The sequence below is a fragment of the Lagopus muta genome, chromosome 9 (genome assembly GCF_023343835.1).
Source record: "Lagopus muta isolate bLagMut1 chromosome 9, bLagMut1 primary, whole genome shotgun sequence".
NCBI classification, from domain to species: Eukaryota; Metazoa; Chordata; class Aves; order Galliformes; family Phasianidae; genus Lagopus; species Lagopus muta.
Window position 1 is genome coordinate 830,622 of NC_064441.1, and position 24,730 is coordinate 855,351.

Genomic DNA, 24,730 nt, shown 5'->3' on the forward strand with positions numbered 1-24,730 from the left:
CTGACATGTTAGGACTCCACCTTCAAAACCTTTTCTCACAGAGCTAAAAGATTACTCAGAATTTCTTCTTCCTGATAATTGTCTCCATTCTTAAGGAAATGGATGAAAAATTCCTAGGCGTCCTCGTGATTTGACTGAAACTTGCATTCGTCTCTAGTTCCACCACTCAGGTTTGTTTTTTCAGTTCTTCCTTTTTCCCTACACAAAATGTAAGCATGACTGAAATGTCACCAGATACTTGGAAATACTCTTAAAAATACAAGCTTTTGGAATCATCTGGAGAGAAAAATCCTATTCGTTAAGATGAATTAATAAAAGTCATACTGAAATCTTGCTAGATTATGCAGGTATATGCAAGGAAATAATTAAAAACCTATGATTAAGGAGACAAACGAAGGAGCACTGCAGGACCAGAATCTGCAATAGGAGTGAAGTCACTAAAATATACAACACTGAGTAAGTTTTCTACTAAAAATAAATACGCTATGAACAGAACTAACAGAAACTTCACTGTAAACAAAAATTACGCCTTACTGACCAGTAACTCTTATTACAAGAGAAAAATAAGGGCACACGCCCACTTTACCTGCCGAGGGGTCCTCTCTGATTTACTCCGGCACCACTCCCAGTCCGTGAGCTCTGGTTTGTGGCCCTCCTCGTGCGACAGCCTCCTCTCGGCTCCATCCGCGCTCCTGCCCAGGCCCGAGGCCGTCTCTCCGCGCACCCCCGCGGCGCCGGGCCGGCCGCTGTCTGTGGTGCTGAACCCCGCCGGACCGGGTCTGGCGCCGTCCGCGGTGCTGAGCCCCGCGGGGCCGGGCCGCAGGCTGTCCGCGCAGCTGAAGCCCGCAGGGTCCGGCCGGGCGCTGTCCGTGGTGCTGAGTTCTGCCCGCGCCGCGCCGCCGCTGCCTCCCTTCGGTGGCTCGCAGGGTTTCTCGCAAACCAGCAGGTTGTGGCACGATGTGGATTTACCATCGCCATCGTGGTGGTGGCTCTCAGGGGATATTCGATAGATTCCGTAACTGTGCTGGAAGGAAAGGTTGAATTCGAAACCTCTGTGTTTGGCTGAACAAAAAGGAATGAAATGTTGTATCAGGAAGAGTCAAAGCCAACAAGGAAAATGACATTACGTACGTAATTAAACTTGCATTCTAAAACATGGAACACGTACTCCAGCCCAGAGATAACCCAAACCAAAATCCCATTTTTTAATGCATACTGCTACGCACAAAAAGAAAGAACAACTAAGAATCAATATCTCAGATAGCAGTGCCTTGTCAATGAACTCAGAAATGCTGCATTTTGAAGTATAGGGATTCCAAGAAACTGCTAGGTTGCCTGCCATTTTCTTGGTGCATCATACTTTATGGACTACACACAAAAAAGTATTTGAATTTTGTAATACCTTTCTTTTCCCCCCACAGCCTGTTTCAGCCACAGTCCTGAAGGTGAAGAATTGTACAAAATGAGGAAACGTTTCTGAGTACTGAAAATCGACCTTCAATGCAAATACTTCTCTCAGAGTACTTTAAGAGTTGTATTCTCATTTGTAACTCAGAATACAACACCTCTGCACAGACACATGAACACTGGAGATTTATTTCACAAATAACTGTGAGCAGGAAATTTATGGGAAAACATTATGCAAAATTTGAGTCATAAATATCACGTTGCCCACATTTACAGAAACCTAAATGTGGTTTTCACTAGGGGTAAGTTCACAGAGTTACAGCTGCATTTCTCTGTTTACTGCCTCTCTGAGAGTTACCACATGACCAAGTTCATCACAGAAAGGACAAAAGTCATGTAGCATCTAAAGAGACAGGCTGTGGCACAGACAGCACATTCTCCTGCAGCTGGTTTTACCTGGAGGCACAAGGAAAAAAAGGCCATCAGAAAATTCTGAAGAGGTTATCATGTAAAGGTCTGCTATTCTCAGTTACCTTCAGGTAATTTTTATAAGCATGCAGTAAACATGAAATTTTTGAGGCCAAAGCTGTGTAGTACATCTTCAGCTTTGAACTAACTCCACAAATGTACTGGGATAACGACCTTTCCTGGCCTTCGTGGCTTGCTTTCTTGTGTCACTATGATTTCTATTTGCTAGCTATAGGGCAGGTGTAGAAACAACAGCTGTTCTCCTTATAATCTCCTCACAATTAACACGTTGCTTTTCCCCATGCCACAGTTAACGTGGCCCATGTATTTCACCAGTAGAAATCAGATTCTGGCAGATACATCTTGGAGAGGAGAGGGAAACTGGTATACAGAGTCCACATTCAGAGCTCTGTTGAAAGCTCTGCCAGTGACTTGTGAAACTCAGCAAGCTTCCAAGCCTCACCATCCATGAGTACCAGGCAGCTTACTTTTCTCCAGCCATCTGGCCAGAACGCTGTGAATCGCTCACACCGCTCCAAGTGACGTTCACATAATTCAGATACTTCGGGTAAATGACTTCAAGAACTGTCACTAACTTCCTAACTACATTCCAGCTGTACGTCAGCCTCCCAGCCTTACTTTTGAGTTCCTCTGAAGACACAGCATATGAATTCCTCCTGCAGTTTATGATGCAGCCACAGGGCAGGTGGATCCAGTGCTCTGACAGGACAAATACCGGGGTGACGGTGGCAGCCAGCAATGTCAGCAGGAAGCTAAGTGTCTCAAACGAAAGGCTTTGATAGCCAACAATGTGCTGGACAACCATTTGTATCTGAAAGGCAGGACATTTTGAAATTTAAATTGCTTTAGGCACATGATATACTTCCAGGAATAAACAAAACATGAATGTGACACAAGTAAAAGTTTTCAATGTTTGTATGTTCAGCCTAACAAGCTTTTTTCTAAGAGACAGCTGAGAAAACATACTGTCAAAGATTCTCCTCCTCATTCTCCATTTCTTAGAAACCTCTTACTTGAGCTAAACATTAAGTACAGATGCCCAAATACCATTAATACAGGCAACTCACAGTTCAAGCATCTCAGAAGAGACTGCTAGCTCAATCTCTCCTGCCTGGTACTGAGGAACTCCACCTCCTGATGGAAAACAGGAGAACTTTGTAGCACCGGGACCATGCAGCAGATGCTCTGTGACACTCTCTTTCAGTTGAGGAAAGCTTAGATGCTGTGTCTATACATACTCCAGCCCCAGACATAACTCAAACCCAAACCCACATCCCATTCCCTCAACCTCCTCCTTCCTAATTATTAATATCTGTTCCCAAATATACCAGCGCATGCACATGCAAAACCACCTGCCCCACCACATATACTCTTTGTATAGAGATTAAAAAGATACATACAAATCTCATTTTTCTAAAAAACTCTAATTTTTCAGCCAGTTTGGCAAAGGACGTGACTCACCGCTATGGGGAGGGGCACAAAAACTAGCTTACGAATATTCACAGACCCTATGCTGAAAAAATGCACATCAGGCAGCTGGAAACACAAAAAGGTGGACCTTATTCATCTCTGTGCTCAGGTGATACAAATGATGTGATGACAGAAACATCTGACAAATCAATCTCTGTCAAGCCTGCAGAAAAGCAGTTAAATTCATGTAAAGCGGTGCAGACAGGTTCAAAAGGACTTTTGCTGACACAATGTACACTGTAAGGGACAACTGCAACAGCTACTGTTCATCTATTTCAATTCACGGCACATCAGCTCCTGCCCCATTTAAACATAAATAAACATGAAAAAGCAAATCAGTCTGACAATTTACCATCATTGGAAGCCAGAGAATGACTTTTGTCAGTGCAAGAATCAGTGAGAATCGTTTCTGGGCAAAGCCCACCGTGAAGCTCCTGCTCTTTGCGCTGTTCATGCATCGGGGCTCGAGTCCACTGCCCTCAGCCACACCTTTCCTAAAAACTGCCTTTGAGCTTAGACACGCATTTGGGAAATGCTTCAGGGTTTTATCCACAGGGTCCACTGGTGACAGACAGGGGGTGGCAGTACTGCAGCCTGCAGGTGTCCCAGGGGTGATGTAGCCTCGAGAGATTTCCTGGTAGTCGATGTGTAATAGCTGTTGTTCATCTGAGCACAACAGCTGGTAAGTTAGAGGGACAGACAGCACTGTGAGGAGGCAAAAGCACAACGAGTAGACAATAAATAAGAACAAGATGTAGGAGCTTGCATGGTCTGTGAAGCAGCCCCATGAGGTGGGGATGTACCTGCCCCAACCACAGAGAGGCAAAATGCAGATGAGCAAACTGATGATCCAAATGCTGAGAATTGCCCACACGATGCTCACTCGTCGTTTGGAAGCACTGCAGTTCATTGCCTCAGTTTTGTTGATGCTATAGAAGTTGTAGGAAACTATAAGAGACCCTTTCAGATTGCTAGAAATGCCCTGGAATAAATATATAAGTGCTGAGGTGGTGCACAGAGGCTGAGGAAGGGCATCACCCGACCACTGGGTGAGCATGAAAATAATCACTGGCACAATGCTGATCAAATCGTCTACTGACAAAGAGGTCACAATCATTGAAATTGTGGATTTATTCTGCATTTTAAGCAGGGAAACCAGTGAATAAATGCTGCCCAGAAGCACTGTGAATGCAATGATAAAAGTCAAGCAAAACAGAAAGACATTCAAAGTTCTCTGCTCATTAGGTTTATCTATAATGCCATGATTTTCAGCAAAGAAGCCTGTCCCATTGAGTGACAAATTACTAAGCAGTACCGACATTGTCCTCGGCAAATGTTGCTCCTTGCCTTCTCACTGACTCTGCAAGTTTTCACAAGCTGAAACCATAACTGTTAGTTCCACATCGCAAGTTTGTTTCCTTTCTTTCTTTGTAGCATCCGGTGAAGAAATATTCGGGTTTAAGCTCCCTTGATAACCAGAATAACTCATGCTCTTGAAAAACCAGGCAACAAAGAAGTACCAGAGGTGCTGGAAAAAATACAGCTCTTCATAACCCTTTCAATACTGGAAGATAGTTAATTCAGTCTCTTCAGGTAATAACAAGCTATTCACTTTTGAGAGATATCAGGCAACGTGCCTTACTCACGAGTTCAGCTGAAATGAAGGCAGAGCACCAGGTATGTTCAAGCTCAAGGAGAAACATAGTAGAAATGGGAGGCTGTTGGATTCACCCTGTGCTGATCTGAGCTGCAGGAGGGAGGAGTCAGAAGCAAGCAGGATAGCAGAGAAATGGGGAGTGAGTATCTTCCCAGACAGAGCTGCCTCTTAGCTGGATCAGTGTCCCTGCTAAGCCCCACCTCCGATGCTGACACTGAAATCCAATGCAAATACTCAGATCTGATGTCAGCCATAAATGTCATTCCCGTAAAGCCCATGGCTGCTTCGTGGCTGTGCATCACCAGCTGGAGAGCTGCTTTTGTTCTTCTGCACTTCTATGCTCTGAGCTTAGCATGGTAAGAGCTGCGGGAGCCTTTTATGAAGATGAAACAGAAGGCTGTGCCTGCCTTGCCTTTTTGTATTCCTACTCCCCCTACAAGCGTGTGTGCATGCATGTGCACACCATATGGATGCTAATTGTACAGTTACTTAGTGACAGCCCTTCATTAATGACAGGCAACAGCCATGCACATCAGCAAGGTGCTGCCTGTCTGTGTGTGTGGTGTATGTGGTCTCTCAACTCAGTCTGGGGTTTATACAACTTGCATTTCCCATGTGATTAAGATCGAAGTGCTCACTGCCTGCTCTAATCACACACAGGTAGAACCACAGCCACGTGCATTTCGGTATTCACAGACATTTTCTCCTAAGAAAGTACAATACTGATAAAGCTTATCAGCTGACAAAATTTACAACACTTGGACAGTAAGTGAGCAGGTAAGTTCAGTGCAATCTTCTAGGAGAACTCTGCCTCTCTTTTCTTTTGGGCACCACTCTGCATTCAAATACACGACAGAGATGCAGGAACAGTATATTCCGAGTAAGGACTGCATGGTGAGGCTGCTCCAGCTACACCGTAATCTGTGTAACACTACAAATCCACCTGTTAGTAAGGACCCAATCTCATTCAGTTCCACTCATCAGTAAGGGAGCACAGAGCCAGCCCTGGTTGCCAGCTGTCCTCCCTCGTGCTGGGGCAGCACGGAGCTCCCAGAGGTGCCAGAGCCCCCAGAGCAGGCAGACAAAACCAGTACGTGGCTGCGGCTCTGTCACAGCTAGCCCACAGTGTGAGGAGCAGAGCCAAGGAAATCCATCATCTGTCCTTCACTCCCAGTTACCAAGCTGCTTGGCCACAGCACTAGGAAGGGCTGCACTCACAACCAGCCAGATCTTCAACCATCGTGCCAGCAATGCACAGTGGCATCCATCCTGCCTTCCACATGAGGCGCAGTCCTGGATCTGGACCATCCATCTGGCCTTTAACTCTACAGGATTTGACTTGGCTTTTGTGATTTATCCATCCTGATGGACGACTGATTGTTAATCTGTGCTGTGCCAGCTGAAGGCCAAGGCTCACTTCTTTGTATTTACAAATCACCATCACCTTTGCTCCCACAAGTCAACATTAAATTAAGGACAGTGCTCTAAATCTTTAGATTAACAGCGTGAGCCTGGTCAGAAGTACAGTCAAGAGATAAGAAGAAAAAGGAGCACCATTCACCCTTGTTTGGACACCTATTAGAGTCTGGCCTTCTAAGGAAACACGTGGCCACCTGTGAAATATGCAGATGCACGTCTCTCTCCCTCTCTTAATTCCTCAATTTCTTTTGACAAAATGATCATTTTAGTCACAATCTGATGGTGTCGAGCCACTCAGTTCTCACAGTTTTTATGAAAATGAGCAGCTGATGAGAGGAGACAGACTCTGGTGGACTCCTCAGCCAGGAGACAGACCGCAGCAGAGTCCAGTCTCTCCTGTGTGCTGGTGAATACAAACAGAGACTTTATAAATATTCCAACAACAAAAGAAAGCATCAGCTGGGATCTATGCCTTCCCAGCTATTAACTAGCTCAGATGCTAAACTGCAACAAACCAGCTTAAATCACTCCAGCACATCTTAGTGCCTCCTGACACATGATCAATCACTTCCATTTTTAAATTCTATGTTTGTTTGTTATGTTCTGCCTGTGTTGTCTTCATTTGCTCTTGTCACATTACTGTGAGGTATTCAGAGCAATGTTAATAATGCCTGGGAAATATATTTTACCTATTGTGGAAATTTTTGCTCCTCTATCCCAAGCCATTAAACCTGCACAGGATGTTTAATAGCTCTGACTGCAGATATCAACCAAAAATTTTCTGACAACTCCCCTATTATGATCTTCTCTGCACACTTCTTCACTGTCCACGCTTTACCAGCTGTGCCTTGTGGTATCCTGGACTCGTGTGTCCAGTACAACCTGAGTCTGAAACCTCTCTTACAGCTGGAGCAAAAGAATCTGCACTAGATTCACTGTTCTCTTCTAAAGCACAAGTTCCTACTGCACCATTTCAGAACTTAAGGGCACACTACCTTTCTAATTCCAATTTCACCCATAAATTTCACTGAATTTTTTCAGATTCAATTAGACTGAAGGTGGCAAAGACAGGTAGGCAAGCAGAGACGTAGGCAGTGTCATCACAGCCCCCTTCTACTCCCATGCTTTTACTCCCATGTTTTCTAAAGAAACAGGAGGATATCAGTGTCAAAACCACAACAGATGACCTTGCAGAAACCAAGAGAAAGAAAGACGCACTTATCTGCTGCTACGTCCTTCATCGAGACTGCGTCAAAGAAAGCAGGCATTTGTGGATCCTTACCACCTATTCCCCTTATTCTCTGCATTTAGACTCCTGGATGACAGGAGGTTCCCAATACAACACTGTCTTGTGCAATATACATTCATTTTCCCGGCGCAAATTTTCTGTGCTAAAGACTGGCCACAAAGAGAGAATATGTAAAGCGTGAAAATCTCCTCTCCCTGGCCTCATTTCAATCAGCACTGCACAACAGCATCTCTTTAGAGAGTCAGCAGCATTTGGCATCTATGGGAGGATTTCTACGATGCTGCGTGCAGCAACTCAGGAATGCGTGTGAAGTTAATCAAGTAGCATCCCAGAATCATATCGTATCACAGGACGGCTCAGGCTGGAGGGGCCCTCAAAGATCCTCCCGTGCCAAGCCCTGCCATGGGCAGGCTGCCAACCACTCCATCAGCGCCCATGGCCCCATCCAACCCGGCCTGAACGCCTCCAGGGATGGGGCACCCACAGCTCTCCGGGCAGCTGTGCCAGCGCCTCGCCGCCCTCTGATAAAACATTTCTTCCCAACATCCAACCCAACTTCTCTCTTGTACTGTAAAGCTGTAAAGCCATTCCCCTCATCCTGTCACTGTCACACTGTGTAAAAAGCTGGCATAACTGTATACAATCCCACAAATGCCTTTCTAATTTACTCCTCAAAAGCACTTGTTTTCAGATTTCTTTCTTAACAGACTCTCAAAAAAATGCCAAACCAAACGATCGGTTTTTGTTCTACTGGATTCAGACATCATTTTCGGACATAAGATGGTTAGACTGCAGCTTCTTATTGCATCTGCTTATTTGTTCCAGATGAACTCCATCAATGGTGGCTTCTAATCAAAGGCAGACATTTTATTCTTAATCCATTTCCGCTGCAGCTGTATTGCTGTGCTGTAGGGAAAGGGTGCTTACTGAATTTGAGCAATTAGAGCAGTGTAAATCAGAAATAATTCCATTACACCTAAAATATGATTTAACTTATATACTCATTGTTGGCTGGACTGCAGCGTCTCCAACTCAAGCAAAACAGAATCATGCTGTGCAGATGCTCATTTTGAAACCAGTGGATTTCTGCTCCGTGCAGTAACACGTCACAAGCTGTCCCTGTGAGCAGCAGCACCCTCTCTGAGCAGATGTGCTAATTCCAAGAAATGCCCATTGCCAGACCACCACAACTCCCTTCTGTGCTGTAAACACAGACAGGAGATTGAGACTGCAGTGAACTGAACGCTTTTGGTGAGCTGTAGTGTTAGTAAGAGGCAGATGGAGCTGGAAGTGAGTAAGCCCCAATGTTTCCACTGGGTGGGGTACAAAGGTGACGTGCATGTCTCTCCCTGTGCTCAGCATGGCAGTGAAAAATGAAAACACTGCCAAAACTTTGGTAAGGTCAGCAACAGACAAGATGGCTGAAATGAGAATGAACCCATCTGGTTACACTGTACACACATTACCAGAGATGATCAGGTGCTGTCATTCAGGAAATGTGCCAAGTGGGGAGAAGAGAAAACAAGCAATTCTAAGGTAACAGTGATTCCAAGAAGGCAACAGTGAAAAGGAAGAGCTATTAAGGAAGAGGCAGTATATACCAGGAACAGAAGGGACAGCTGCATTCAGGAAGGCGTTGTTCTTCTAGTGGATAGCAAGACAGAGACAGTAGCAAAATCTGTAGCTATTAAAGTGGAGAGAAGCTCAAGTCTGGATAGTAAGACATGGAAAATAAGACGTTCTCCAAGCTGCGGTGTAATGGCTCTCCTGAGACAAGACACTTCGCCATGCCACTTTCTTTGAGCAGCCACCAGCTCAGTGAATTGATAGGAGGAGACAGACAGCTAGCAGGATGCTGTTCTTCAGTGCACCTCCTCACAGTAACTGTTTGCTTTCTAATAGAGAGCACAGCAGGCTATGAATATAATTCATGGAACAGCATGATATGAATGCTTTTAATTTGCTGCACAGCTTTCCTAGCACTAGCTGCACTAGTGCAAGCCTTCCTAACCACTGAACAAATACCAGTAAATGTAACAATGTGCTCTAGAACCACCCCTACCTTAGACACTGCTAACCACATTCTCCAACCATGTTGGAGAAAAGGAGATGTTGCTCTGCTAGCAGGAGCTGGGCAGTGATAGCTAACTGCTGTGCAGAACAGCACTGAGAGAGTTAAATGGAGAATCCGAACAGCTGGAGAGAAACAATTATCCCCTTCTGACAGGATGAAAAAAATGCAAGAAGGCAAGGAGTGACCCAGCTATGAACCCATCCGGAAGCAGCAAGAAAATCAGCTGTATACATGGAACTTTTTCCAATGGTAATAAAATTAATGACCACAGGAGCCATTTGTAACTCTGTTTGCACATTTCACTGCCCGCTCATAGTCTCAAGAGCTTCACAGTGGGCTGTCTTCCCTTTTCATTTCTCTTTTCATAGTTACTTCCTCACTATTTTCTCTCCCATTAACCTTCAAGGAAGGCTGAATGAGCAGACCAGGAAATTCACCCTCAGGAGTCAGGATCAAACCCAGTTCTAATGAATGAAGACTGAATGCTTTGGAACATAATTCTGCCTCTAGAGAGCTAAGAAATTGCATTTTCTGGCTATGACTGCTTTTTACTTACACCAACAAAGTTATCACTGTTCTAGTCACAGGGATTTCTTGAAGTGATGCAATTTTTGCACAGAAGACAGCACTGCTTTAATTTGAAAGCATAAACGTTAGCAGAAATGATGTCCAAAGAACATGGACAAAGCACAGGACAACTTACAGCACGTCACGACAAAGAAAATCTGCTTTGAAAAAAGGGAATCCTGTCTACTCTACACACACACACGTCATGAAGACTAAGGGTCTTTATATTAAGGAAGGAGCTGGCTTTATGCACCACAGGAGGAATCCTCCAAACAAGCACAGAGGCAGAAACAGGCTGGGCTCTCCCAGAGGAGGAGTCCCAAGGAGAGGAGCAGCACCGCAGGAAGATGGCAGCCTTTCACCAGCCTGAATGAAAGGAGACAAGGAAACGTCTTAATTTCTCCCAGCAGAGAAGACTGCTATTGCTTAGAGATCTTCCTGGGGCTTCGTCAGGATGACTTCTATTCTGACATGAAGCTTTGGAACAGGTCCGAAAAACAGGAAAAGGGAGCTGGAAAAAACCCCACAAGTGATGCTGTAACAGAAATGCATGAGGTAAAGCAGGTCTGGCACACTTCAGACATTCTCTAAGAGTGCTAAAAAAAACGCTCGTTTTCCACAGCTCCAATAAATTTGAAAAGATATGAGAGGTTATGTGGGCTGAGAATTGATGTCCCAGCTCTAGCCACTGCTTTTGTGTCAGCTGTGTTCGGAGTCCCTAAAAATGACACTCAGAATCATCAAGGTTGCAAAAGACTTCCAACATCACCCAGTCCAACCACCTCCTCAAACTCCCTCCCCAAACGGCAACCAAACGTGCATCTGTTTTTGGAGTGTTTTTCTTAATGCTGAATAAAGAAAGGGCTGCTAACTAATTCTGAGTGATGGTAATTAGGTCTGTTAACTTTGCTGATGCTAAGAACGACTGTGTTTGTATCTGAAAAGCTGCAGAAGTGAGAATGTATGAGAAGACAAAATGAAAACATTCCTCTTACAGAAGAACTTCTAATTTTTTGAATGGAAAGATTTAGTTGAAGCATGAGCTCTTCAAAAGGACACGGAACCTGAAGGAAGCAAGGAAGGAATGCTGCAGACTGCAGAAGCAATCAGCTGCACTTTCCCACCACCTTTCACTACCTGGTATCTGTACTTGCAAAGAAAATGCTCGCTTCGCTTCAGGACAGCTTTCAGCTTCACATTTTTCTAAGCAAACTTCCCTTATCCATATCTGGATTTTTGTTTTTAAAACTCTTAGGAAAACTTCCATGCAGCACCAGAGGTTGGCAGGGCAGGAGCACCACGGGGGCCTCTGCCTGCCAGCTCCCACAGCTACATGAGCCACAAAGCATTAAGAGTGCCATTAAAGTTACCCACTGCTACTTGAGAAGCTGATGAGAACGCAAGGAAGTTTGTAGAGGGGACTGAGACCAATTCATTGCTATGTTACTAGTAAATAACTCACTTTACAGCTGATTATGCCATGCCCTCTCAGTGTACTCACACAGCCACATCTGTTTCCTGATGAGGGAACGACTCAGGTTTGGCTGCTAAAAGCTAATCACAAATGTGCAGTTACACAGCATGCTTCTGCACTCTTCTGAGCGTCGTAAGGTAGAAAAAATACTAACGATAGCTTAAAGCTCCAGACAGCATTTGTGCATCTCCTTCAGTCCATCATTTTCAACTACCGGACCACGACATTTGGTGCAGAACAAAACACAGTGTTGATCACAGATAATTTCAGTCTGGCTCTTCTTTTCAACACCAAAAGGCACTCATTTGATATTCTGTAATGCCTAATATCATTATAAAAGTTCTAAGCAGTTGAGTTCTTCTTGCTGTTTTGTCTGGGGCTTCACTGCAGACAGCCTACTTTGTAACTGTACTTGAGTTTGGGAGATGAAAGGAACCAGAATGTCTTTTCTCTGCCTATTTGCAAAGTATGGCAGCTATTGTAACATCACAACTCAGCACAGCATTACCCTCACACTCCAACGCTTAATGAATACTGAGAGATTTTCAAGGGCCTTTATATAAACCATATCTGGTAAAATCATGAACCAAATCTGAAGTGAATCCATACAAATATTTACAAATAGTAGCAAAAGGGGGAAAAAAAAGTCTGTTCAAAACCATAGTCATTTTTATGCAATTATTTATTCAGAATGCATTACATTAACATTTCCCTAGTAAGTAAGAAAATACTCAAGAGAAACTAATAATATTGGCAGGAAAGCAGTAATATTGATAGGAAGGTAGTAGCAAACTAGGTAAACTCTCATCTGAAAACGCAGAGCTTAAAAGGGATATATCCATCTAGAAGTCCCTTGGGCCATGTAGACTTGCTCAGACTGATTTTCAGTCAATTATGCCTTATATGTGGAGGTTTGGTTGATTTGTTACAAACATCACAGCCTGAGGGTTAATGCTACACCAGAAAGCACTTACAATCTCGTATATTCATGGCAGCTTGCTTTCCTCATATGTACTTTATTGCTAATTTTGGATCACTAAAACAATACTGAAGGAATACTGAAAGATTTCTGCAATCCAATTGCCTAATGTGCAAAGACTCATTCATACCTAATAAGGGAAAACAATGACTTTCACTGCCTACTCAAAGCATGCCTCTTCAGCAAGTACAACAGAGTTCTTACAGTGAGACAGAAACAAAATACACCATCATTAAGAACTGATTCAAGGTCAGACTCATCATCTGCTTCTTAATTAATGTTTAATTGGAATTATCAGTACAGCATGCAGCACCTCTTGCTTAAAGCCTCAGCAGATGTCACATTCGTTCCCAGGCATCAGAGCCCTGCAGCCCTGCTCCCTGTGCAGCTCCGGCCCAGCAGTGCTGAGGGCAGGGCTGTGCTGACACAGCTGGCTCCTGGCCCGGTGCTCCTGCAGCACTGATGGGTGCAGGTGGGATCCCTGAGCAGCCCCTGCTCTCAGCCTCTCCTCCCTGCAGCGATGCTCCAGGCCCTGCAGCACCTCAGCGGCCCCTTGCTGGGCTCTGCCCAGAGTGCCCACATCCCTCCTACACTGGGGGCCCAGCACCCAGGGCTGGCTTCAAAAGTGCTGAGCAGAGGGAGCGCCGCCTTCAAGCTGCTGGCAGCACTTCTCATGCTGCCCAAGGTGATGGTCTGAACACCAAAATGGTCTTCTTGAGCCTTTTTTTTTTCTTTTTCTTTCAAGTCTCAAAACTGCAGCAGTGTTTCAGTTTCCTCAGGTCCTTCCCTCAGTCACACAGCTCCTTACTTACTTGCACACAGTCCTGCTCCAGAAGGCGTTGGATCAGGTCTGCTGAAGTATCATTTATAGCTTCGTAAAGGCAGTCAGATGGATCAGTGAGAGCTTTTAGTGCAGCAATAGCATCTACCACAGAAACAAACTGGGCAGTATCAGTTCCCTACACAATGGTTTTCAATGAAAACATTTTCAGGTTTAGATCTAAGTTGGCAACACAAAGAATAAGATATGCACCAACATTTCTTTCCAGAGAAAAGAGTGAGGATTCTACTTATTCATGACTTAATTGACAGACAATGCTAGCTCTATCTATTATGTGAATCCATGAAGTCTTCAAACTGGAATAAAGCAGATTTCAAATCAGCTGCTTTCCAGCTCAACTGTGCAGTGAAAAAGCTGCAGTCAGCTGTATGTCATGATCAAACACGGCTCTGATGTTCTTAGAAAACAAAATGTAAGAGAGATAGAAGGAAAAGGAACAGAAGACATCACATTATAGCAAAAGGAAGCTTTAGAATGAAACAGAAAAGGAAACAAAAAGAAGGAAAAAATCCCGTTCTCAATTCTACCAACAGCCCTTCGTTCTACTCTTTTACTTTCATTGTGATACAGAGGTTTTCTCACGGATTTTCCATTGCTCACTTCTGATCTCACTCCTCCATTTCATTCTCCCACACACCTAATTGCCTATTTTTCTTTTCTTGAAATCTTTGCTTCCTACTACCTCCTTGCCTTTTCTTTTTCTTATGTCACATTTTTCCTCTGCCTCTGTCCTACCTTCTTTCTCTTCTCTCTTCCTGCTTCCCATGTTCCACTTCGCCACAACCTGTACTTCATGACCCTGAACAACCTCACTCTAATTTGAACACGCTCATCTGCACCAAGACACCCTGCAGCGCCTTCTGCCAGCGGCCAGCAACATTACTCTCCAGCTACAACAAAATGTCACAGAACTACAACCCAACATCACGCACCGCATACAGTTCTACACAAAGAAATTGGGATAGCCTTACTCTGCAAGTTTGGATTCAGGAATCACGTTGTCACCCTGTGAACCAGGAGTTCACAAAAAACTAAACAAGATAACTCACGTCAGCACAGATTGCAGAGCTGAGTCCATCTTTTGAATATATGCAGTAGGGAGAAGAAATACAGCTCTCTTTTAGTGGTAACATTAAACCACACAATCCTATTAAAAATTAACCATACCACAAAATGGAAATAACTTTTCCTAATCCTTACACCTGCTCACATGAAGTGGAAGAAAAGGCACATGACTGACATTAGGAAACATGAGTTCCTAACACGGATAAAGATGAAAAACATTCAAGATACTCAGGCTTCATAAAAGCAGCATTTACTTAAGAGGATAAGACCAGAAAAATTCAAGCTTATTGGAGAAGCTTAGACCTGCAAATTTTAAGCTCAGACACTTCCCTGATTCAGTGGGTTATTATGACACCACACTGGCAAAGGGACACGAACGCCTCACTAGTTAAACTCAATACATTTCAACAGATGGTCTTACATAATCACAGTGCTTAAATATGGAGCTTGAAACAAAATCATCACAGGAGTTGTCCATAAAAACCCAGAAATAAGCAGAGTCCTGCTGCGTAATGCAGGGAGCCACAAGACCTGCATGCTGTTCCTAAATTCACGTTCCTGCTGGCACAGGCTGGAGCCCTGCACAGCTCCCAGCCTCAGGCAGCACCGTGCTGCACACGTGTACTCCTCTGCATCAGTCAGAAATCTCTTTGGTGAGAACGGCAAATTAACGAGGAGGAAATCCTCCTTAATCACAGTAAATAGGATATCATTAAAAAATCAAAGGAATGCAAAACAGCAACAAAAGCACCACCTGCAATTTAGAGCTTTCCAATTGTTATCAAATGGAAAATATTTTTCAACCATCCAAAAATGGAAAGTATCTGTCAGCACGTGGGTGACAGCAGGAAGAAGAATCTTTCAAGGAAAACTACCAGAGTGCAGATGAGAGAAAACAACTGCAATGACCCATCCGTGCTGAAGCCAGAACCAGGGCTGAGGGCTCTGAACAGACCATGCAAGATGAAAAACCCCCAGTGAGTGCCTGCTTTCAAAGATGAGCATTTCATACAGAAATACATTTCAGATTCTTGGCATGTTGCTCTGTGAGCAGGTACCTTTCAGCAGTCCATCATTCCCTACGTCTGAAAGTTCCTTCTTCACGCAGCAATGCCGTGATGTCTCTGTGTAAGAAAACAGTATCTTGCCCACAGGTAAAGAAAGTCTGTACAAAGTAGGAGTCTGTAAAAAAAGTTTCCAACAAATCCACTCCTAGAACAAAGACAACAAGAACCCTGTGAGGAGAGCACCAGAAGAGGAAAGCAGAAGCCATTAACTAGCAAGCACTAGCCCTCAAGCAAGTTCTTCCACAGGTCTCACGTGGGCTTCTTGAAAGGTTTGAGCAGACCCTTACCTCATGTGTAAAAAACAGAAAAAAATATTTTATTTCTCTTGTTTTAAACACTAAAATAAGCACACACTCATAGCAGATTTCTAAAGAAGATTTCAGGCAGAAACAAATGCTGATGGCTGAGATTCTGTTGCAAAGAGCAGACAAACAGCAGAGATGTGAGGGGGGCTGCTGCAAGGACACGCACTGCCTCGTGCTGCTCAGGTGGCTGCTCTTTGCCTGCAGGAGCTGACCTGGAAGTAGAATCCCCCAGGCCACGTCTGTCTCAAACAAACAAATGAGGAAATGGGAGGTTTTCTCACAGACACCTTCACGTGAGCATTACAGCCTGTTCCCAACTCCTCTTAGGACACAGGGAGCATTAGAAGATCAGAAGCTGTGAAGTGCTGCTGCTGTGGTCTGTCTGCACCCACTCATGCATCCACGGGAGGCAGGACTCGCCGTATCCCCATTTCAATTCATTTAGTGGCTGGGCCCTTCCAGAATTTTCAGAACATCTCTGACAGTTGTCCCTTTTCTGCCTTTTTCAAGACAATTTCTCATTGCCCCGTTTCAAATGTCAGCTTTAGGTCAACGTTGTGCCCAACGCACGCAGCCACCGTGCAGCTCAAGGGACAGAGCCCACATCTTCATTACCCAACTATCCTGTGTAACGGGGGGTAAAACGCCTTGCAGCTGTCACATCATGCTATCTCACTGAATCCTCAGAAACAGGCACTTTTAGTAACTAAAGGTACAACGTCAAATGCACAAAATTAAACTGAACAGAAGAGAATCAGCCTAGTTGTTGAAAAATGGCAAGGGACAAGAATACCGAAGATGTAAAATGCTTTGTATTACTAGCCTGCTTTCCACATAAATTAGAAAATATGGATCACATTATCATTAGTTTATGCAGTGGCAGTCTACTTTGGGATGAAAAAGCTAAGGAGATGAGAAAATGTGTAACAGCAATCTCATACTGTATTTGCTTTGCAGAAAATGTACTTATGAAATATACATGTGCTGAAATGTGATTAGGTTGCACTTCTTCATTTTTATTAAAATGCTGCTTCCTTTATGTTTACTGAGCTTCAAACAACAGCCTGATTTGTATGCTTATAGTCTTGCTTAAAAAAAAAAGAGCGTAAGATTCTATATATTTAACTTCAGTGCTATGTGTGTGAAAACAAATGTAAATAACAAACTTTCTTCAGCTTACAGTTATTAACTGGAGAGATAAACCAGAGAACTGCTACCTCAAAGCCCCAGGCAACGGCTGTTTCTGGCAGCAGGATCTCCAGAAGCCTAGATGAGGCCTAGGAGCCAAACAGGAGCAAACAGACACAGAGAGCACGAAGCCAACCAGGAGAGATGAAGAATGAGCAAAATGGAGACAAGGAGCAGTGCAGAGACCGTGTCTGACGAGCTGCATGTTTGTCTGCAAAAAAAGCACTTTCTCCCTCGCATTTACTTCTATGGGAGATTTGTGAGTGCCTTTCGCTCACAGCCTAAAAAAAGTAAAGCTTATTTGGTGCATCGTGTTCTCAAACCCAGCTGCTTTCTGAAGCAGTTCTCTTATGATTTTAAGGCAGCATATATCAGTGCCTCAAGGCCACAAGTCTTTTAGGGCTGAAGTTATCGCTTGCCTTAGAGCCCCTAATAGTCCATCCTCTACTACAAAAGTCATGACACCAAGTGTATTTTGGGGAAACAACATTTAAGTCTGTATTTCTGTGACGTTCTGTCCAGCTTCCCTTCATTCCTCAAACAGAAGTCTTTAGACAGCAGCTTGGTACTGCGCACTGAGCAGCTCCATCCTTCTGCAGGGGGCACAAGGAACATGGGCAGCCACACTGCCCTGCTCAATGGAAACAAGTCTTTTCAGAACAGTCTGTCCAAACCAATTACCACCTCACTCTTCACCAGAAAACATCTGCCAGTCCCAAGTCAGCACAGAGCAGAGCACGCTGACAGGGCCGTGCCCAATGCCATCATCCTGCCCCTGAGCAGTGAGGAGCACCAGGGTGCTGCTGCTTCACTGCCCCTGAGAGCACTCCTGCACAGCAGTAAGATCCCCTTGGGCCTTTCTCACATGAATACAGCCATCCCAAAGGAGCAGCAACAAGCTGACTGCACTCATGCCCCTACAGCCTGAAGGCAGCCTGAAGGCACCACACACTTGTGCTTGGCAGTGAGGCCAATGGCTTTTTCAGCTACCTGCTTGTATAGAAGGCTCTTCACAGCTTTAATTGAGTGCAAAGCCAGTTATTGCACTCGTTAAAAATACTATAAGAAATCTGCTTTCCCGTTAACTGCTCCATCATGCACACTCAAGAGTAGAAAACCTTAGCTGACGATTACTTTAAAGTTGGCTTCACTGGGACTTGGCTTCTAACACACCTCTCTAGCTGTGCACACAAAGTAACATGACTGCTGCCTCTACATGATTAAAATGGAGTAGCGCAGTAATTCTGATGGCACAAGCAATGAAACCATGAACACATGCCCTCAAGAATCCAGCGGCAGCCGGTACTTCCATTCTGCATACTGAAAATTCACGAGCGTGAACTGTGTGTTTTCATTTCACCACTTTTCTGTGAGATAATTATGAGCCCTTTTTGTTCTCCCAGACCCTTCAGAGCTGTTATGGCCTTTACGTACTGCCAGCTTTAAATTAAGAAGTCAGTGAGGATCACTGTGATGGCAGTATGTACTTTATCATCGTCAAATCCAATTACAGATGCAGTATGAATCCTAAATGTCCATTTGTCTCCCATTTAAGAAAACTCTAATGATCAATACCAATCATTTCTAAAATATGAATTTTCAATAAAAAGTCCCAGGGATCTCATCAGTACTTCCATCAGATCTGATTTTGAATAAACTGCTCTGAAATATTTGTACACAACCATGAAATGGCTCCATATCCCTGCAAACCCCCCTGCAGACATGCACACACACACGCCATGGGGCACAGCCAGCCATGTCTTCTTGTGTCTGCATGCTTCTGCTCTGCAGGCTCCACGGGTAACAGTGAGTAACTGTAAGGGTACAAATGCTTTTGCTTAAACATGGCATCTTAGCACATCGCACAAGCACTGAGGAATCAGCTTCTTGACCAGACAAAGCTGTAGGTTAGCAGGATGTTTTGTTGCAGCTCAGGGCCTGTGAATAAGCCACCCTCTGCTCCAACACACAGCATCACAAGAACAGTCTCTCAAGTTATACCAGCTGTATTGATCAAATTCCTTTCATTAGTAATTAGCCTGCATCCTAACAATCCCAACTCTGCGAGGTAAGAGAAAGATGCAAGAATCTGAATTAAACAATGAGTGCTTTATGGACTAAGAAGGCTTCTCTCAGAAAACCTGCACTTGGAAAGTTTGCCGTTTGCCATCCAGCACATTAAAAATACACCTGTGTACAAAGTAATTGTATTGTTACCATCACTAGGCCTGTGTGATGCATCACTTCCGTATCAGTCCTGCAAAGAAGCACAACAGGTAGGGAAGAGGCAGAAGAGGCAGCCTAGCTGAAATGAGAGCACACAGGCAACTGCAAGTTGTGCTGGTGAAGGAATCACACCAGCTTTTAATACTCCCAAATGCAAATAGACTGCATGAATAACAGCAAAGCTGCCCAGTCTCTCGGCACAAGGTGCCCAGCACAGCTGTGAGGCAGCACCAGCCCTGCTGAGCTCAGGGCTCTCTCAGGGCCACCTGCTGAGCGTGCAGCCGTTCCTTTCCGCTGGCAGGAATCCACGTGCGGACACCGAGTTCTCAGCATAATTAGCTCTGCCAAGTCCCAAAGCTCCTCTGTTAGTCACACATCTACAAGGATAATGCAGTCTGAGTGCCTGTTGCACTACACAGCGGCTCATCTCCAGCAAAATGCAGATTCAGTCCTTGTTCTCCCTTCTAAACTTGTGGTGCTTGGCATTCACTATGGACCGAACTGCTTCCACAATCCAGAGCAAAGACACGCATTCCCCACGCTCTCAGGCGGTATTTACAAACAGCACCCCTGCAGAACCTCATTCCTCATTTCAATAACCGTGATTAAATAACACAGGCAGTGGGCTAACATGCAAATGGAGGAGATGACAGGTGTGATGAGGAGGAAAAAGAAAAACACTACTGGCAGCCAGGATCAGCCTGCTCTAAGATGCCATTTGGTATGCCAGCTAAGTACGCAGTGAGGAGCTGCAGGTAGGGATACGTATCAAGATCACTGTGGTGTATAAAGCAAATTTCCACTGGCAATTTATTCCTTATTTCTAGTACAGTGTACATCAGCAGCAGGGAATCTGTCCATTATGAATTTAGCAAATACCCTGCGTTCTGAAAGGCAGTAATTTGGACATTTGCTCAGGAAGTGATTTGTCGTATTCATGTTCCTGGTAAGTTACTCCTTCATTCAAATCCATTTAGTAGAAATGGTGAGACCAGAACTCTTTTGTGACACATATGCATATCTTTATATGAAACAAAAATTATAATCAATTCATTTCCAGTACCAGCACCCTGCATTTGTTGTGCTAGGAAAGTCAAAGTGACAAAAATATTTCAACATAAAATCAGAAAGTAATCATACATTTAATCCCACTTAAATATGCACAGACTAATAAAGCCATGGTAGGAACACGTTACCAAACAATGCTTTTTAAACCAAATTGAGACTGTTTGTAATGCTGATTTCCCTAAATTCTGAACTACACAAAAATGTGGCACTAAAGAAAAATATGTTACAACCAGACAGAGTTCTGTTGGAGCAGCTCTGACTCCTCACTGCTTTGCACGACAAGTGACAGTACCTTGTCAGCATTCACTAGGAGGAACTACGATTTCATATGCAGTATGGTAATTTGCTATCCTGACTTTAGCAAAAATTTCACCCATGTGGAAAGTTAAATGCAAATCAGACACTTCTTGTAAAATTACCCGTTCACATGACTAAGGCCTTTTGCAGTATTTTTTAAATCTCCTCTGCCAGATCCAGCTCCACTGGTCGTCTGCAATTATCTTGTACCCCTAATCTTCCTGAACTCTTAACATGCAGCACTTTCTTTTAATGAATTCATTTTCCTGTTCATTATAAACTCTTTGTTTATTCCTAGCAACCTCTGATCTTCAAATTGCTTTGCCTGATGAAAGTCACTGTCCATGAGTGATTGGTAGTGCATCCTACATTCGAGAACATGAGGTGATGCAGTATAATCACTGCAAGGGAACCTCAGATCCTTCCTTATGCTGAAAGTATCAGCACTCACACAGGGGAAAAGCACTCAGGAAAATGTGGCTTAAAGCACAGAAAGATAATGGATGATAATAGCCTTCTTACTCCCTTGGATCAAGTACTGCACTGTCCAGAATTTCTGCCAAAAGTAAATGCATTCAGTTTGTACTTCTTACATACTCCCATTTTCAAGGATCCAATTATTTTTCCTGGAATGTGCTGCCTGCACCTGAATACAAAATATACAGCAAGTTCAAAATAAAGCGTTCAGAGCTGCTGTATTAAGAATTACTTTATGTCTGACTGTGCATGCTAAGTGTACAGCAACAAGGATGAGACCTGGGCCCCAAAGAACAAAAAGATGTCCCACATATTAATCTACAACCTTTCTTGAGACCTCAGGCTCTGGGCTCCTCCTTGCACACCAAGTACCATTTGCCACAAGTCTCTGAAGCCTTGCTGTCATCTGTAGAAAATTATTCACCAGCACCAAGGGATACATGGAATCCCTTGTGAACATCTGCATCTTTCGCCTATAGCTGTGGTCAGATATAGGGAGTGCTCAGTGAAATGGACAACTTAACTTGCCTGTGATATCAGTGTTAGGAATACAGGGATTCCACAAAAATCCTGAGATCACCACAGCCCTGAATGTACCTGGACCTGCACAGCCATCCCCTGCAGTCTGCAGCCACGTGCTGCTTGGGTGTTCACTCACAGGAGCAAGATGCTGCAGTTGCAATTGTTTGATGATGTCCAGATGGCAGGCCATGCTGGCTGTCCTCCAATCTAATTACCTATTAAAAGCAAAAAAAAAGTCATTTCCAGCATTCCTAGCTGCTAAGGAAAAAGGCTCGGTTACGTAACTGAGAGCCAGACATTACAGTAAAATGATTTACACCAGCAGAATGCCTCAGACAGTGGTCTTTATCACACACACTGTTTGGCAGCATCTTGTTCTGAAAGACTGGCTTGCTGCACATTTGTATCAGGTCTTCAGTTATGCCTGTAACACTCTTTATCTTCCACAGCTATCCTCTGTGCACAAAGTACATATGCTGCTTGGTTAGAGTCACAGAACCTGAACTTCTTTTCTCAGTAGCACTTAACTACAATCTCCACCTCAAAAATTAAAACTCTGTGGCAACTTAATAACTGCATGTACCTTTGGCAAGTAACTGACAGTCTGTCATACAATCACTCATCCAATGGATGATTCATGTTCTCAAACAAGATAACTAAACAAAACCAAAATCCAAGCAAAGTCTCAATTTCAGAAAAACAACAACAAGGAACCGAGTGTGGTGACCAAATGATGAACAGAAGAAAGAGAATCAAAAAGTGTGTTCCGACAGCAGCTGTGTTGTCTGCCTGGCTGCCAAGCACAAACAGCTCTGTGCATCAGTGAGTTTGTCTCACTTTTCCCAACTGTGCACTTAAAGAAAGAACAAAAAAAGAAAATCAGTTGTTCAGATACACTAAATTTCACCTGAAATTTAGCATTCTATAAAGCCTACCAGCACAAAAGCAACTGGTAATTCCATAGAAGTTCAGAAGCTGTTGTGTCTCATCCCTAATACAATAAAAACAGCAGAGCATACAAGAGAATAACAGTGAGTTATTTTCACTAAAAATACATTAGGCAATTTCAGTCTAGTTATTAAGGAATAATGGGGAAGACCTGGCAAAATAGCACTGAGACAGAAACAGGATTTTTAATGAAATAATGAATTTGGCATTCCTTTTTATTTCCCTGCTTGTTTGATGTCACGAGGGCACGTCTACCAGATCAAAATACTCCTCAGACACAGGAAAATATGAGCTACTGCAGTGCTGCTGTGAGACCACGGCTATTTTCTGATCACTCCTCTTACAGGCACTCCCCCAGTGGTGCCTGGCGGCCATCTTGAGACAAGCAAACAGAGCAGTGGACAGAGCGCTACTCCAGCCTGGAAGCCAATAGCTGGAGATGCATTTACACACAGGCTAAGCAAGAAAATGCTCTTCATTCTTCTGCAGGAGAAATCAAACAAAACAAAACCAGCAACAAACAAAAAAGACGTCGATGAAAGGCAAGGGGGGGAAGTGTTAGAACTCCCATTTTAAGTATTGTTTTTATCTAAAGGAAAGTTCTGAGGAAAGGAGAATTTTGAACCAAGGACAGCCAGCGCACAGCGAGTTTTATGGCATTCTCTTCTTAAAATGTTCTTGAAAAGTTTGGGTTTTTTTCATTCTCCTGCCTGATTTTACATAGCATTATCAGGAACTCTTGGAAAAAGAACAGCCAATATATTCCAAAGCTATGTGCAGAATTACCACTTGCTCTTCTTTGAGACCCACCAGAGCAAGAAACACTGGGAGGGACAAAAGTCACATTGGAAGCACTGGCCTATAGATGTTAAATCCTTAAAGAGCAATGGGGGATGATGGCCACTCAGCTCAGAGATGGGAGCCAAGACAGCCAAGTAATCTTTTTAAAGTCTTGGAAGGATAAAATCATGAAGTGTTATTAGTGGATGAAGATATTGTAGTTTCCCAAAATCCTAATCCTAGCCCATCACAAGCAGAGCACGGTGCCATAAAACCAGAATGCTCAGCTGATAAACGTGACAACAACTCTGCCAAAACACTGCAGCAACCAGCTGTGCTCTGAAGTCTGATGGCAAGTGCACTTGTTCAGCTGGGACAGAGTTCATTTTCTGTAATTGCTATCTTGGTATCTTTTAGTCGTTGCTGAGCAGTGCTTACCCAGAGTTACGGTCCCTTCAGTTTCTCAAGCTGCCAAGCAGCACAAGGAGCTGGGAGCTGACAGCCAGCACTGCTGACCAAAGGGCCATCACTCACTGTGTGGCATCACGCTCAGCAATAAAACCCAGGGAGTCGGCGTGCAGGGAGGCCTGCTGCCTGGGGGCTGCCTGGGCATCGGCCAGCGGAAGGTCAGCCACTGTGCTGTGCATCCTTTACATCATTACTTTCTAAACTGCCTTTGCCTCAGCTTCAGTGTTTCCCTAATTTCTGCCCTTCTGATTCTCTTCCTCTCATTCGGTCAGGGGGGTGGAAGTTGGCAAATGACTGCACGGTGCTTAGCTGCTTGCCAGGGCTAAACCATAACCACAGCAGCACGACGCAAGCAGGCATCTTCCCCTTGAATAAAGAGACCAGGACAAGTTAGCCAGAATGCCTGTCTCATCATCACTTATGCTCACAAACCTCTTGGTTCCCATACTTTGAACAGTGCCATCCAGGTAATGGCCCTTGTCTGAAAGACTGTGCATTACCAAATTATTGCCACGTTCATCCTAATGCAAAAACACAGATTAGAAATTTCCTATCATACGAACAGCATGGAAACAGATGCATATTTGCCAGAGTGAATATAGTCAGTAGAAAAGACAAACAACCTGCCTTGAGAGCACTGTCACAGCAGCATGCACTTCCTTCCCTGAGACACCACGTTAACATGTGATGCCA

At 44.0% G+C, this 24,730-nt stretch overlaps 1 protein-coding gene across 8 annotated transcripts in view; it reads right to left on the reverse strand.

Moving 5' to 3' along the window:
• GPR149 (G protein-coupled receptor 149) overlaps positions 1–24,730 on the reverse strand; it is a 125,186-nt gene that overhangs the window by 16,394 nt on the left and 84,062 nt on the right. For 4 of the 8 annotated variants that reach the window (XM_048955333.1, XM_048955335.1, XM_048955334.1 and 1 more), the window contains 3 exons: positions 21,978–22,056; positions 2,515–2,707; positions 587–1,062 (listed from right to left, as the gene is read on the reverse strand). In XM_048955333.1, coding sequence (XP_048811290.1) covers positions 587–1,062; positions 2,515–2,707; positions 21,978–22,031 — 723 coding nt within the window. In that variant the 5' untranslated portion in view covers positions 22,032–22,056. Of the gene's footprint in view, positions 1–586; positions 1,063–2,514; positions 2,708–3,718; positions 5,094–21,916; positions 22,057–24,730 lie in introns of those variants that run through there. The other 4 variants (XM_048955331.1, XM_048955330.1, XM_048955337.1 and 1 more) reach the window with 3 other exon arrangements.